At 32.6% G+C, this 17,428-nt stretch overlaps 1 protein-coding gene and 2 long non-coding RNA genes across 4 annotated transcripts in view; 1 reads left to right on the forward strand and 2 right to left on the reverse strand.

Annotated features, from left to right (window-relative positions):
* Positions 1 to 1,987, reverse strand: part of LOC143069155 (echinoderm microtubule-associated protein-like 6) — a 45,002-nt gene extending 43,015 nt beyond the window's left edge. For both annotated transcript variants that reach the window (XM_076243640.1, XM_076243641.1), the window contains exon 1: positions 1,699 to 1,987. In XM_076243640.1, the coding sequence (XP_076099755.1) occupies positions 1,699 to 1,895 (197 nt within the window). In that variant the 5' untranslated portion in view covers positions 1,896 to 1,987. The remainder of the gene's footprint in view (positions 1 to 1,698) is intronic.
* Positions 1,988 to 5,293: 3,306 nt separating this feature from the next.
* LOC143066599 (uncharacterized) lies at positions 5,294 to 8,883 on the reverse strand. Its single transcript, XR_012975691.1, has 4 exons — positions 8,184 to 8,883; positions 7,172 to 7,243; positions 6,244 to 6,400; positions 5,294 to 5,919 (listed from the first exon to the last, which is right to left on the reverse strand). It is a non-coding gene; the product is annotated as an uncharacterized LOC143066599 (long non-coding RNA).
* A 3,559-nt stretch (positions 8,884 to 12,442) lies between these two features.
* On the forward strand, positions 12,443 to 17,343 carry LOC143069157 (uncharacterized). Its single transcript, XR_012976331.1, has 2 exons — positions 12,443 to 12,543; positions 16,748 to 17,343. It is a non-coding gene; the product is annotated as an uncharacterized LOC143069157 (long non-coding RNA).
* Positions 17,344 to 17,428: the final 85 nt, after the last annotated feature.

Genomic DNA, 17,428 nt, shown 5'->3' on the forward strand with positions numbered 1-17,428 from the left:
AATTTATTATCATTGTCATTTTGATTAGTTTCTTTTGTTTCCTTTTTTGACATGGGACTTGGATTTCTTTTAAAGTGCGTTTAACAGTGTGTATTGCTGTGGGTTTGTTTTTTGTACATTGGCTAGATGTATAGGGGAAGGGTTGTGATCTCACGAAACATGTTTACCCCGCCGCGATTGTGCGCGTGTCTCAATTCAGGAGCCTCTGGTCTTATAAGTTTTGTATGATTTTAATTTTAGTTCATTGTTATATTTCGTAGTTAAGTTAATAGTATGATGTATATTATCACTGAACCATCACTGAACCAGGGTCGTGTTCAATACCGTAGCAACGGCTACGTAGCTGCTATCAATATCTATGTAGAAAACTCGGCTAGCTGTACACGTTCAATAGTCCTAAATATACGTAGCACTACGTAGCTGCTACGATATTGAACGCAACCCTGTACACTGTTTTTAACTAGGGGCCTGCTGAAGCACGCCTAGCACAACGTTCATTGTGACACCATAAATTAAGTATTCCTTCCGTATTATTAATTTACTTGGAACTGAAATCAATCATAAAAGGTAATATATTTATCATCATGCAATCAATAAAAAACAAAACAAAAAATTAAAGTTGCATGCGACTGTAGCGCTTTTCTAGATCTACCTTCATCAGGAACGTCAAAAAGGCGAATATTACTATTTTGTCTACTGCGAGTTGGTTTCACTGTTACCTCTACATGTTTTGGCACTGGGAACACAAATAGCTGTTATTTTTATTTTTTTTTTTTTTTTATCTCAAACGCTATCTTTCTATCAAATATTTAAATCAATTTATTTGAAGCCGGTTTAAATAGGATATTTTTATAATAGATGCACAACCTTAAAGTTTCAGGATACTGTTATCCCAGGTGATGTCTCAGACTAATATGTTTTATAAAAGAAACGACTTCTTCTTTTAATTGTTTATTTTGTTATAAAAAGTGATATGATATATTTCGAGCTATTTATTCCAAACTAAGAATCAGAGCAGTGTTTACAGGTATCCCTCTTTTCGCCCCTTTTCTCTTTTTGATATTTTAATCAAAAATCTAAAAAATCAAACTTAAATAATCAAAATTGCACTTAAGGTTTAGTATTTTAAAAGTTTGATCAAATTTCTAAACTATCCAATTTATAAACAATATTTAGAATTTTAATATTTTAATTATTTGGTTAAAATTTCAAAATTTCAAAACTTTTACACAATTTGGAATTTTTATATTTTGAAACTTTGATCAAAATTCCAAAAATCTAAAATTTTAAAACATTTTAAAACTTTGAATTGATAAGTGTTACACGGACCGAAATGGCCTATTTATAACTGAAAAGTCTGCTATCAACTGCTTGAATTTGTTTACAATGCACCAACTTTAAATTAAACTTGGTAGTTTTCTGCTGTCATAATGCAACTGCAATGGCCAGAATCTATCTGGATCTTTTAACTCTCACAGATTAATGGACAATAAATAGATTTATGATTGCTTAGAGTACGGTCTGAAATAATTAAAACGTTTTTAATAATACATTAATTTTAAAAATAACATATGAAGTCTTCATAAGACAAGTCCAAACTTGTTTGGTAATTATAATTTTTCACACATTTATTTTAATTATTAAGCAATGTTGAATGGTTATATCATATGGAAATACTGCATTTGCTGTCATGCTTACCATAAAATATCATCATCATGACCTAAGTAAAACTTTTGCCTGTGTTCTGTTTGGTTGTAGACTATGCCAACACCCGCAACAAAATACACAATATCTTTGCCAACATTGTAAAATAAATTATTTCTGCACTGGTGTCCTCTGTATCCATACACCCATTCAAGGCGCAACTGACTTTTGGGTGCAGTTTTAGATGCCATAGCTGGAAAATGTTGATATTTTGAATTTTAAACAAGTTTCAACAACTTCAGGAGTGATCAGCCATTTTGGACGAATGCCGCCGACAATCACGTGATACCAAGAAACAGAAAGTGAAAGTAAACCTATTTTGTGTATTTCGTTCCGTAAACGCACGGATAGTTAAAGATTTAACGGCAAACAAGAACCTTAAAATTAAAAAAACAAAAATAAATAAATGATTTATAACTCCTATTGTTGTGTCTTTGATTTGAGATAACGAGACAAGTGGCGATTGGTATTTTAGCTAATTTGTAAGCCGATACTTTCGCGAAAAGATCAGACTGATTAGTTAGCATATATTTTTAAATCCATTTCACCAGACTTATATGTATATTTTTAACAACATAATATTTATTTCATTAGCAAATCCAAAGATGGTTCAACTGTTGGACTACACCCTTTTCCCCGATTAACTTTGTTAACGTATCTGGAGCTGGAACCAACTCCTTTCCGAACACTGGCTTGATCAGTGTCCGTACTTAGTTAAACACAAACGAATATAAATATTGATGTACTCGTGAAAGTTTTCGCTAAACAACTGTTCATCTATGAAGTTGGGCATTAGTTTTGCAAATATCAATTCCCACGATTTCCCGAGAAATACGAGAAAAACGTGATATCCCGAAAACAAGATGATATATCTTGAGAAAAAGATTTTTTATGTTGTTATGTTACTTTTTATAGTGGTTTACTACTTTTTACAGTATGGAAGAATACTACTAATAGATATTACTCGTTTTTAAACTAAAGCTTGGTGTTGTTTTAATACATAAATACCAAAATTTCAAAGGCCTTGGGTAAATTAATTTACACAAAATTCCATCATCGATGGTAATCAATTTTCGCTTTTTGTTCTTTTTGAGGGGTAGTTGATGTGTACTCGCAGACTCCTGTGTTTTTTTAGGGGGGATATGTAGAAGATATGACATGTGGATGATAACTTGGTGAAGGTGCTGTGGGGGTTGTAGGGGTTGTGGGGGTTATTTGGTACCCGTCTTTCTGACTGTATTTCATGCCTGTTTTATTCATATAAATAAATTAAATCCAGAAAAGCGTGTATACACCTTGACTCTATGATCTTTATAACTAATTAACATTTAATTTTCTTTAGTTTGTATCCTTAATAATAAAACAACAAGACATAAACGTTGTAATACATGGCACAGTGAAATGTAATTACAGGATAAGATATGTTGATTTCTTTTGTTAATTTAACCAATTGTCATAATTAGCGAGATATATTACATGTACAATTGGATAATTCTGTACTATGCATCGATTTGATGTAGTATAACAATATAGACAAATATTCCCAATCAAATATTTGACAAGTTGGTTAACAAAATAACTAGTTCGATGGGATAGATGCGTGCAACATAGTCACCAAGTGGTGTATGGTTTAGATGTACTACCACGAGGACCTAGATTCCTGCAATTGAGATACACTTTTGAGGAAAATATCTATTATTTCCCCTCCTTGCATTCTACATTTCATATTTTGTTTGATTTTTTTTTCAAGGAGATGTACATTGGCCTGAGTTTTAGATAAATAATACCTCCGAAAACAACCCGTTATATAACTTTCATGTGTCCGAATGGCTTTTCTGTGTTTACCATCACCGGTAATGCTCAAAGCCAAATAGTTGAGAGCCAAGGATTTATAAGAACCGAAACAATTAAGAAGCTATATGACAAAAAATAACATAATAAAATCTATAAACGGACAATTTTAGAAAGGATTATTATAAATCATGTCTGTACCGAAGTACTAGAGAAAGGTTTCCAGAAACATGTGTCGTTATAAGCAAAAAATAGGGACGAAAGACGCCAGAGGGACAGTTAAACTCATAAATCGAAAACAAACTGACAACGCCATTGCTAAAAATTAAAAAGACAAACAAACAAACAATAGTACACATGACACAACATAGAAAACTAAAGAATAAGCAACACGACCCCACCAAAAACTAGGGGTGATCTCAGGTGCTCCGGAAGGGTAAGCAGATCCTGCTTCACATGTGGCCCGTCGTGTTGCTTATGTGAAAACAAATCCGGCAAATAGTCTAATTAGGTAGGTCACATTCATAAAAGGGACGGGGATTGTAGTTACGACGTAAAGAACATATCCGATATCATTTGTGAAACGGATATTCCATAACGGCCAACGGTACCAACTCGTGATGGCGTCCGTAAAATTAACGAAGGGATGATTTCAACTTCACCATTTGGAACTCTGGTTTAATAGCTTCCTTGTGAGCAGCAACCCTCTATCAAGAAAATCATGATAGGAAATGTAAGCACGGGAATATCTTATCAATTGGGAGATAAATACCCTGTAAGCATGTGCTGCTTGAATGTTGCTACTTAGAAATGGAAAGTTCACAATTGGAAAGCTGAAATCATCTCTTTTGTCGTAAAGTTTTGTTTTCAACCGACCCTCATTGTCAATTTCTAGATGTAAGTCAAGATATGAGACCGACTGAACTGTATCTGTAGTATCCTTTATCTCTAGTTCGATGGGATAGATGCGTGCAACATAGTCACCAAGTGGTGTATGGTTTAGATGTACTACCACGGGGACCTAGATTCATGCAATTGAGATACACTAATGAGGAAAATATTTATTATTTCCCTCCTTGCTTATAAAACAGTTAAACTTTTAGAAATTCGAATTTAGTAAGATTTTCTCCTAACATTTACCACATTTATGTGCATTTGCAAGTATCAGTATAATGCACAAAAGACCTATTAAACTTGAAACAATTAATAGCGTATGGATGTACTTCCATAATGAACCACTATATATGTTGACGCGGCTTATTTGATGCTAGGGGATCGTAAAGCAGGTTACTGTCCCTAGGCGTGAAGCCACTTAGATCTTCAGTTGGCATAATAATAATTTTGGAAGAACAATTATGTTCTTCTGTTACATTCGTTTGATGTGTTTTATCATTTGATTGCTGAAATGTTGCAATAGCATATGAAAGACACACTAAATATAAATGTTTCATTTGGAAATAAATATGTTAATTTTGCAAAAGCATACAAAAAAAAAAACACCTCAAAGAAATATGCATTTTTAAACAATAAACAATGACAAAATGTTGCAAAAGCATATGAAAAACATACATAAAAGAAAAAATATGACACAATATCATTAGAGCATATGAAAAACACTAATAAAAAATATTATGACAAAATATTATTAAAGCATGTGAAAAACACACTTAAGGTAGCACAATAAAAAGATTTTTTGACCTTCAATCTCCAATCTTTAAAATGCTGTTACTTTCTTAATACTGCATATAAATTAATAAAAGACGTATATATATATATTGATAAAAGATTAACCTTTTAAATGAATGCAATATTTTTTTTATGCAATCATTATGTAATCAATTATTATGCCATTAATGGCAAAATTTTGGTCAGTTCACTTGACTTAGCTCTTTCATCTCTATAACTATACCGGAAATTTTAACGAAATCTTAAACAACACAGCAGGAGCTACACAAGGGTGTCTCAAATTATCGTTGTCATATTCAATTCCCTCATTAATCTCTAATTAGTATAAACATCATTACCACATAAAAGTAGATAATATTTGATTAAATAAAAAAATTGATCTATTCATTATATTCAAAATCTGAGACACCCTTTTGTAGATAATGGCTCTAGGAACAACACATAATAAAATCAACCTACTCGGGATATCCATGAAGTAGCTAATTTCAATTGAAAGATTCATGTTAAAACCAATAAACAAGGACAAAATGTTGCAAAAAATATGAAAATGAAACCACACAGTAAAGAAGGAATCATGTTAAACAAATAAACAATGATAGAAAATGTTACAAAAGCATAGGATAAAAAAACCCAAAACGTTTCGGATAATAAATTGCCATTTTTACAACACAATTCCACCATTTTGAATTATTTCAAATTCTGTCGGGCCTATCTCCTTTCAGCCATTTATAAAGTATTCTGCAATAGATAGAAAAGAATTTTTTAATGATTATATATATGTCAATTTAAAAAAAAAAGATACGCTGGAAATTTAACTCTCACCAATTACAACAATAATCATGGATAATCAAAGAACAATTCCGAATATGTTAACTAAAGGACAGCTCAAACTCGTATTTGTACAAATAAACACTGAATTTCTCATTTAGGTAAAACATCGTACAAATTGATAAATATTTCAAAAATCTAAATCGAATGTTTTCTACCGATTTACAATCAATAATGAAGGAAGACATCCGATTTCTTATCTTGAAATTGATAGATATAAAAGTCACTACTTACATAGAACCAGCAAGCGCTACGGAAAACACTGCAGCCATTATGAGAAATACGAAACCAGGAAACCAATTAACAGACGCCGTTTACATTTTACCATAAACAATTCCGGTTAATGCTGTTTGTAACTCATCCAAACCAGCAATACTGGCAAACAAAAATCCTAAAAATACAAACACATAAACGGTGATAGGACTTCATTATAAAATGTACTAGTAAATTACAAGACATCAAATTCATTTGGATGTACCGGTATATATTATTTACACTTTTCATCTGTTCATGGTTGGTGATACTGGACATAAATAATTGTAATTCCGAAAATTTTAAAAGAGTAAATAGTTGTAAATACGCTATTATAGTTACTAGATGTAATTGAGAATGATACCATCCTACAAGCCATTGGTATCGGTAAACTTTTCTTAAACTATTTTTTTTTATGTCAGTTACTGTCTTTTTCATGTTTAGCCATGATGTTATCAGTTTGTTATAGATTTATGAGTTTGACTGTCCCTTTGGTAGCTTTCGTCCCGCTTGTACAGAATAAGCGAATGTGAAATAGTACTCGGTGATTTCACGATGAACGCAATGAGTATGAGTAGTACACAATACAAAAAAAGCATTTTATCATGAACCACGCTTAATAATCCTTTACAACCCTTTGGACATAGAAGGCTGCGAAATTGGAACATCTAGATCCAGAAAAATTGATGATTTCCGTGTTGGTTATGGAAACAAATTCTATAACTGCTAAAAACTGAAAAGCACACATACACGTGTGTATTGCCGGGTCAGTATATTATAATGGTGGCTAAAGTGGTTGATGGACTTGTAAATAACTGGATATATATTTTGTTTTTGGTTGCTGTATCATTGACAAATTTGATGCCCCGCAATATAGAGTGCATGTATCAAATAAGTGTTTGTATCATACCTTGCTCTTGAGGATCAACTACCCTTGACATCATGGCGCGCATGACAGGAAAGACGGATATAGAAACAAAACCTAAAATAACATCTATAAAATAAAAACAAAATAACACATAGAAAAAAATAATACAAGAAAATAGAATCTATAAAAGAAATACAAGGAAACATTTCTTCTTCTTTTGTCGTTGTATGAAAAGATTTTATATTAAGTCGGCCAAACAAAAGGTAAACTTTTCTAATGTCTTCATTGTTTGAATAAGTTTTGGCTTAGATTAAAATTCAAAATTCTTAAACTGAATTTCCATTGTTGCTAGAAAACCACACAAAATTAAAGAAGAATTGTGGCATCACTAACCAGGGGATATTAAGCCAATATAAAATAGTATTCACTATGCAAAAAGGTTTTTATGATATCTGCTACAACTTCTGATTTTTTTTATTTGGTTGAGGTGCTTAATAAAGACAACAGTAGTAGACCGCTGTTCAAAAGTCAAAAATCGATCGAGAAAAAACAAATCTTGGGTACAAGATAAAATTGAGGGAAACACATCAACTATAAGTAGAAAACAACGGAACAGCAGACACACTGAAGTGCAACAACCCCCCCCCCCCCCGCCAACATACATAGAAACGGACTATTTGATAACAACTGCCACATTCCTGACTTGATAGAGGACATTTTAAGAAAACATGGTGGGTGAAAGTGTTGCAATGACAGCTTCACGTTGATTTCAAAACAAAATTTTGTCATATGAATGAACAATTAATTACTTAATTATTATGTTAATCAAAGTTCTATTTACTATGGATTTTCCATTGATATACATGTAGTCTCATTGCCTCCAGAAAAATAGTGTGTGCTATTACACCAATGTCCCATGTTCGGGGAGGATTGAGCGCTCATCAACATGTTTAAAAAGGAGAAGTTTATAAAAACTAACACAATCAAACGCTATCAATTATTGATACAATTATGATGTACTACTCAAAATTAATTCTTAAGCCTATTTACTTACGTAAATAGACCTTCAACTGGTCACAGAAAAACCCAATATCAACATAGATGCAATACCGGATATTGAGCCAATTAAGAGTACCATAACATCTTCAGTAAATTTTAGGAACAGTCGAACAATGCCGACAATACATACTGTATTAACCAGCGTTTGACAAATAGATGTGATGTACATCACCCTCCGCCCAAAGAAATCAGAGAAAAAACCGAGCAAGAATATTGGAATTACAGAAGCAAATGTTGAACAAATTCCTAAATACATGATTATATCAGCATTTACTCCTTTTGAATAATGCTACTTGTATTGTTAATGCGAGACGTGTTTGTGATGTTTCCAGGGTAACAGGAGTTTTCGGCATGTCGTACAATGTGTTTCTGACCATGCTTTTTAGCCGTCTCATCGATGACGTAGAAAGTTTATACTGTCCCGAGTGCCACAATTGTTACTGTATGTTAAACAACAAGCAACTCTCTAGGAGTCCATCTGAAAATCCATGACACTGATGTTCCCTCATAATTTTGAGCAACTCGTATCAGCGGTGTTCCCTCATAGGGGAAATTCATCGCTTCACTTTGAAGTATCCAAGATATCAATGTTTTTATGCACATATCTATACTACGAAATTGTAATCATTGATGGAATTAGAACACTGATGAGGACATGATGCTGAAAACTATTCAACTGCATCAAATAGTTTGCCCATGAAACGCCTGTAATGAAAATTAAAAAAAGTATTTATTTCCTGCATATGCATCTAGGTGAGATTTGGTTTATAATAAGTCAGACATCCACTTCCACTTCCCAAAAAATGCATATTTGGTGTCTCTTAAAAAATCATGATAACATTTCACAACAAAATTTCAAGATCCCGGACATGATAAATTAATGTTCTTAAATGATAACAATCCCCCGATGTGAACAGGTTATGCAATAATATGATGATACATTTAATACTACATGTAACAATGACATGATATGCACTCACTTTTTTAGATTGTTATATAATATGTATAGTAATGAACATACTGATCAACAACAAATCTGTGGTTTGTTCATTCTATATATAAGTGTCATATCTTATTTAATGCTGGGAAACTCGAAAAAAAAAAAAAAATTAACAGTGCATTCAATTCTTAACAAACACAAACATTTGTGTAAGGGGCCCGCTGAAGCTGGGCTGTTTTCTCTTTTTTGGATGGGTTGTTGACTCTTTGACACATTCCCTGCTTCCATTCCCAGTTTTATAATTTAACTTTACTTTTCTTCGTTTTGAATGATCATACATTTAAATGAAAGGAATTTATGATAATGCACATCTTTTAGTTTCTATTTGCGCTTGCTTGCAGTCCTAGCTCATTTTTGTTGTGTCTCTACTTGTGCATTGGTAATCTTGCGCACGTCCCACTACTCACATGTACAAGTCCTAGTTATTAGATGTTATGTATGGATTTTTACGAGTAATTTAGTTGAAGTTGTTAGAGTTAACTTGACGTGTTTTTTACAAACTACTTTTATTGATCGTCCTTTTTTCATTCCACGAATCGAGATTAAAGTGTGGACGTTAACGAAGTCAAATTGTAATTAAAGAAATGCTCATGTATTTTTCCTTAGCCAGGGATCTTGCCATTGCCGGCAGTGGTTGTCTTTTGTCTCAAATTTTAATGCTGTTTTTATGTGGTTAAAGAAAACGGAATTTGATTATAATGGCAGATCCTTGATAAGATCCGTTAAATCTATTCACAGCTCAGTTTCTAGACATGAAAATGTTTTGAATGATCATACATGTAAATGTGGAAAGGAATTGATAACAATGTACATCTTAAGGGTTTTGTTTGCGCTTGCTTTTCAAGCAGTCTTAGTTCATATTTGTTGTGCCTATACTTGTGCTTTGGTTACCTTGCGCAAATCATACTACTCACAAGCACACACATGTATCGTTATCAGATGTCCAGTATGGATTGTCACGAGTAATGAAGTTGAAGTTGAAGTTGTTATACCGGTATATGCTTTTTACTGGTCGTCCTTTTATGTATACCTATTTGTATTCCACGAATCGAGATTAAAATGGGAATGTTTGCGATGTCAAAGTGTAATTCAACCCCGTCACATGATCATATGTTTGTCCTTTGTCAGGGAACTTGCCATTGCAGGCAGTGGTTGTCTTTTGCCTAAAATTTTAATGCTGTTTTTGTGTTTAAAAAAATTGAAATCTGGTTATAATGGCAGATCCTTGATAAGTTCTGTTAAATCTATTCACAGCTCAGTTTCTAGACACGAAAACGTTTGTCAGCTTAACATACTGGAGGGTCTGGGTAGGGACCGAACATAATTATGTAATATATAACAAATAATTTTAAAGACAAAGTAAAATAATTCAAATTACATTGTAAAGTATGGTTTAATTTTATATCAACCATAACTATAAAAAACTTTATTTCAACAGATTTCTACAAACCATGCATCTTTCGAGATGTTTTTAATTGTTTTATATGCAAACAAAATGAACTTTAACCTCATAGTATAAAATAACTTCTATATTTGCTTAGAATATTGTTTAATGTACTTTTGTTTACTAATATTTAATTAATACTTAATAGCTTTTTAACCATAACTATAGATAGGGTTACCTCATTCCGATAATACTTCCTCAAATTAACCAAATAACTGTTGCACTAAGCTGACATCCCCCTTCAAAAAAAAAAAAACAACCAAAAAAAAAAAAAACAGCAAAAGAAACAAAAAAGATTTTGGTGGTTTGAAATTCAAACACGCGAAAAGAAGAAGTAAAAAAAAAACAAAAAAAAAAAAAACATTTTCAAATGAGGTTGAACGAACACGTCTTCCCGTATACTGTTCCTTTAAGAGTTAGCATAATGGCTAAGTCTGTTTGTCTAGTAAAAATCCGGGTTATTATCATTCCTCATTGAGATGCCATCGCTGTTATCACGAGCCTACTGTATAAGATATTGGACAGAAGTGGTGGATCCAGGGGTGTGTTTATTCGTTTATTTTGCCTTTTTAACTGTTTTGGATTCGAGCGTCACTGATGAGTCTTTTGTAGACGAAACGCGCGTCTGGCGTATATACAAAATTTAGTCCTGGTATCTATGATGAGTTTATTTACAACCACTGAGTCGATGCCACTGCTGGTGGTGATATATTTCCCCGAGGGTATCACAAGCCCAGTAGTCAACACTTTTTGTGCTGACACGAATTGTCATTGATATGGTTATATTTATAAATTAACTGTTTACAAAAGTTAGATTTTTTTGAAATACTAAGGCTTTTCTACCTCAGGCATATATTACCTTAGCTGTATTTGGCAAAACTTTAAGGAAATTTGGTCCTCACTGCTCTTCAACTTCGTACTCTATTTGGCCTTTTTTTTTTTTTTTTTTTTTTTTTTTTTAACTTTTTTGGATTCGAGCGTCACTGATGAGTCTTTTGTAGACGAAACGCGTGTCTGGCGTATATACAAAATTTAGTCCTGGTATCTATGATGAGTTTATTTATGTAGTTGGAACACCCCTTTTTTGAAGATCAATGCATTTGAAAGGGGACATACGGTTGGACCTCCCTTTTGAAACTGGTAGCATCAATGAACTTATCAAACGACTTCAATAACATTTTGTTTTTTGTTATGTTTTTCACTAGATCGAAACGTTAAATTTGAACATGACTTTTTATCAGGTAGATTAGAAGACTACATACAGTATGATGCAAACAATCATTTATGGTCAGATTACACTGACTTCAAGCCAATTTGATGAGTCTTAAAGTTTACTCTTTTTGCTTGGAGGAAAAGTGGTTAATGTCAATCTGAAGGCTGATTTTGGACCGACCATCAAGACAGCACACCGATCTACGACACCATCAAGGCGGATAATTTATATTCTAGAGTAAATATGTTATAGATAATGCATATTTTAAGGTTTTTCTTGTCGTAGAACACACCGAGGGGTGACAGGATTTATCAAATGAAAGACCGACCGTAGGGAGGTCTTTCTTTGAGCAATCCTGACACCCCGAGGTGTGTTCTACGACAAGAAAAACCTTAAAATATGCATTATCTGACTTATATACCGTCAAAAGAATATTATTTTTGATAAAGATTTGCAAAATTTAGTATCCTTTCTTACCGACAACACTAAAGTGGGATATTCCTTTCTAATGCGTTCAGGTTTTAATACGCCCTACGGCTATGTAGAATGTGAAAATCAACTCACTAATTAATCTAGAAAAAAAAACTTTTAAAATTTATTATCCATACACAATAAAAATATTACTGTAACTGCATGAAGTAAGACACAAATGTATTGTTACCATCCGATAACGGTGTATGACAAATACAAGACACATTGTAAGTAATTTATTGTACCACTTAGATTATGGAAAAAGGTGGAGGGCGTATGTTTTTTATGTTTTTTTTTTCGATTTGTAATGTCATTTCTATCGCGGAAAAGTGCTTATTTTTTTAACAATTTTAATTGAATCGAATGAAATAGATAATCAGGATATAATGATATACCCTCCGCACCCGACCTTTTTGTGAGTTACGTTTATGTTATTCAATAGAAAATAAGATTATCTTATTAGTTGAACATTTGATAGAGTAAAAGGTATACATAAATTTAAAAAAGTTAAGAACTGACACGAAGACGAATATAAATACATGTAGGTCAAAGTATGATTTTCATTCAGTGTGTATCGTCCTGGACATGCATGAAATATTTGCCACTAGACGTTAAGCAAGCAACCAAAAATCTATCAACCTATTCAGTGTGACTCAATAAGATTTTCAAAATCTTAAGCACGAATATGTTAAATCTGGCTTTCTTTTATGAAAGTCTACATTAAAATTCATCTCACATATATGATAATGTTTCTTTATTGTAGCGATAAATTAACAACACTTCACGTTATTTGTTTGTAAAATTAAAATGCGGGCATTGACGGTTTCTTTTACACCTATCATCGATTGAACTTTAAAAAATAAATTTTCAAATCGGCAACAAAAAACTATCAGACGAATAAAATTTTGAAGTAAATTATAGATTGCATTTTTATCAAGGAAAATAATGACATCACACAGGTCATTATTTTATGCCTTGGAGCATATTTCATTGAAACATGGTATCGTCCGGTTTGATTCTGAAAAAGAATGACCTGTCTTTCTGAAAGAAAATAATTCTATATAGATATATAATACACAATCTTATTAAAATAAGTTCTCATCACTTGATCCTCGATTTTTTATATGTCGCCGTGTGAGATATAAAAAATCGAGGAGCAAGTGATGAGAACTTATTTTAATAAGATTGAATATTACATTATATTTTTGTGAAATAATAATTTGCGTAATTTGCAAAATAAATAATACTAGTACACGTTTCACTACACCGTTAGTTGAAGGTGATGATTTATAGATCACCGTTATTTCCATTTTTTTACGCAATACTGATTTAAGTTTTATCCATCTTTCAAAAAAGTTGAGCTTCACATATGTATAAATTGATTTTTTTTTACAAACTTACCTAATTACATAACTCTTTCCTTAAGAAAATGAAATAGTTATGTGTATAGGATAACATCCTCCGATTTATCAAAATTCCCGATTGAAAACAACACATGTGTACACATACAGAAAGGCAGTATTCAAATGTTCATCTTCCAAAAATAGATTTGCACGTGTTAAGCTATAAAAGGATAATTTTCCCTCGATTTTCTATTTTAAATTATAGTTCTATTTTATTCAAGGAGTAGACTAAATGATCGACAAACTTAATTACCTTAAATTAGATGTTTAAGTGTTTTTTTTAAAGTGCCCACCCTTTCCAATGCCTGGATCAGCGCCCGTATCTCCATTTTGAACAAAAACGAACATAAATATTGTTTTCAGGGCCGTAACTAGCCTCTTTTAATAGTGAGGCGAAACATATTCGCCGAGCGTAGCGAGGCGAAAAAATTTTGGCGAGGGGTCTGGGGGCCGATTAAGGCCACCAGAAGCTCTGAGAAAAATAACGCAAAATCATGCATTCTGAGCGTTCCACGGACTCTTTCTTACATTAAAACGCAAATAATCTTTAGCTATTTTTTCGACAATATTCTGGTCTCAAAGCAAAAACAAAATAGATTTATTGTAATTTAAGACTTTTAGGTTTAAGGGGCAACATTAAAAGACCGATATGTAGGATAAAGTAAAAGTCGTATTTCTCATATTCATTAATATCAGGTCTGTCTGTTTGCTCTTGTCTTGTATTGTGCTGACTTTGGTGATTTTTTTATGACTAGATTTAAATATAGTGACAGTGCAGTAGTATACTTAAAGTACTAGTACTGCTTAAGTCGACACTAGGGACCATGCATCTTGACCTTCTTTTACGGTATTAATGATTATTAAAGTCCAAGACCTTCCAGCAACTATCAAGATGAAGAACAGGAATAAAAACTTTGACCATTGATCATTTGTATTTTTTCTATACATTAACTTTGTGTGCGATTAGGTCCCGTGCACGTTTACTCCATATTCCTTTATTTTCTGTCCAAACACAACTTGATGCAAGTTTAACCCTTCAATGTAAAAGGTCATATGGCAATACATTGTTTTTTTTTCAAATGATTTGATACCGGGAAATTGGTGGTCTTTCTTTAATTTAAACCATGTCAGCTATGTAGTTTTATCAACTTTATAGGAGCTTGGGTATATGATACAGAAATTTTTTTATTTTTTGTTGTTGATTGAAAAAGTAAATTTTCTATATTTATAATACATATCTATCACTTCTGTGCATGTCTCACCTATATATAGCTAGTTTCGAGTGATTTAAACGACTCAGAGAAAATACCCAATTTCACAATCCATATTAAGAAAAATTGCCGGTATTTTCTCCGAGTCGTTTAAATCACAGAAACTAGGTGAGACATGCACAAAAGTGATATAGAAAATTGAATATCTTAATCAATGGGGAAAAAAGACAAAAAAAATATTTGTATTCTTTGATATCAAGTTCAATTATCCATGCAGAAACGACAATTTTTCTGTGTCCAGTATAGCATCGTAGATAGATATAGGAAGATGTGGTGTGAGTGCCAATGAGACAACTCTCCATCCAAATAACAATTTATAAAAGTAAACCATTTTAAGTCAATGTACGTCCTTCAACACGGAGGCTTGGCTCACACCGAACAAAAAGCTATAAAGGGCCCCAAAATTACCAGTGTAAAACCATTCAAACGGGAAAACTAACGGTCTAATCTATATAAAAAACGAGAGCATATTCTTAAAATATTTTCCCGCACAATATCTGGACATCGGTGGACATGCAACATTGCACACGTTTACAAATGAAAATCAACACTCAGACTATAGTCATAAAGTAGGACAAGTCAATAAAAGAAAAAAAGACAAACCCGAGACACAGAAGTACAAACAATAGACCATCAACTCCGAAAACCAAAAGTAAAATAGAAACATATCTATAGATCACGAAAAAAATGCAGGGGCGACATCAGGGAGTGAAGAGAACTTGCTTCTTGCAAGACACTTTCCGTGAAAACAATTTGATATAAAGACAATTTTATTTTTGTTGTTGTTTTTTTTAAATTTCCAGCATGAGGCATTTGCCTCATTTGCCTCAATGTAGTTACGGCCCTGGTTTTATACTGCAACAATCTGTCTTTATCTCCTAAATATAGTAACCTAGCTTTTTTTTTGTATAATGTCAATTTCTTCATGGAACACTTTCTCCACAATCAGGGGTCCATTAAGGGATGAAAATAAGTTTGACATTTGTGTTACTATTAAAAAAGCTATAAATGTATTAATTTAAGTTGCAGTATAAAACCAATATTAGGTTAATGTCATCAACATATAGACTTTTTTGTATTCGGCGCAAAACTGGAGAAGGGTTTGATAGAACATCGCCTTTCCTCAGTTTCTAAGCCTCATACAAAAAAGTTTATATTTTCCTGACATTGACCTAATATTGTAGATGTACTCGTGAAAGTTTTCGCGAAACAACGATAGATCTATGAAGTTAGTTTTAAAGATATTGGAAAGGCCGTTTGGGTAAATTAATTTACACAAAACTTAATCATGCTAAACAATCATTTTTTCACTTTTTGTTCTTTTTGAGGGGCTAGTTTATGTGTACGCGCACACTCGTAAGTGGGAGCTGAGAGAGTATGTGGAGAATAGACGGGAATGGGATATGATATGTGGATGATAACTTGGTAAAGGTTCTGTGGGGGTTGTGTGTGTTATATGGTAAAATAAAATAAAATAAATCCAGAAAAGCGTGTTTACACCTTGACTCTATGGTCTTCAGAATTTATGTGTCCCATGAAACCGTGTCTCCTGACACACCTTCCAAGGCCATACTAAAGCTGAGCTTTAGGAGGACTAAGGTAATAATAGACAGTTATTAATCTGCTAAATAAAGGGAAGCAACGCTACATTTCTCTCCAAAGCAAGAGTAATTAAACCATTACGATGATATCTGACAATGTACCAAGGATAAACCATTCATTCTTTTTTAGTCCACGTTTTTTGTTTTTCATTTCAGTGGAACGCCAGACTGAGCAGATATGTTGAGTCTTATTAGTGTTGGCAGAGCAGATTTCTGTCTCAAACCGGCGTCACGAACAGTAATAATTTTGAAAGAACAATCTTGTTCTGTTACAAACATCAATCATTTATATATATTTTCTAAACTAGCCCATTTTCTGTAACTTTCTCTATGAAATGACTGTAAAAAAATCGATCTTTTCGAAATAACCGAAAAAAATGTGGTGCACAATTTTAAATAACCCGCTAAGCTGGTTATTCAGTGTGCACCACGTTTTGATGTTATTTCTTCAGACAGAAAAAAAATATAGCCATTCCTTAAGATCAAGTTACAGTAAATAGGCTAGGTCACAGATTTTAGTAAAACATAACTTTAGATCTATGTATCAACAACATATAATTTTGTTTATAAAGAAAATTATTATATATTGATGTCATGTAAAGTTTCCATAATATGATGGTTTTAAGAAATCTTTAGAAGTTTTTTTCGAAGATTGTATGTGCTTTCGATACAGATATGAGGGGTCAGATATTCATCCGTATTGAAAACTAGTCTATCAGTAATATCTAAGATAATAAAAGAGGTAAAATTAATTCATTATATTTTCCATTTTCAGTTATAGTTCAATAAACCAAGGTTATTTGCAACATTTTAACAAAATCAGTGACATAACCCATG

This window comes from Mytilus galloprovincialis, chromosome 3 (genome assembly GCF_965363235.1).
Source record: "Mytilus galloprovincialis chromosome 3, xbMytGall1.hap1.1, whole genome shotgun sequence".
Taxonomy (NCBI): Eukaryota; Metazoa; Mollusca; class Bivalvia; order Mytilida; family Mytilidae; genus Mytilus; species Mytilus galloprovincialis.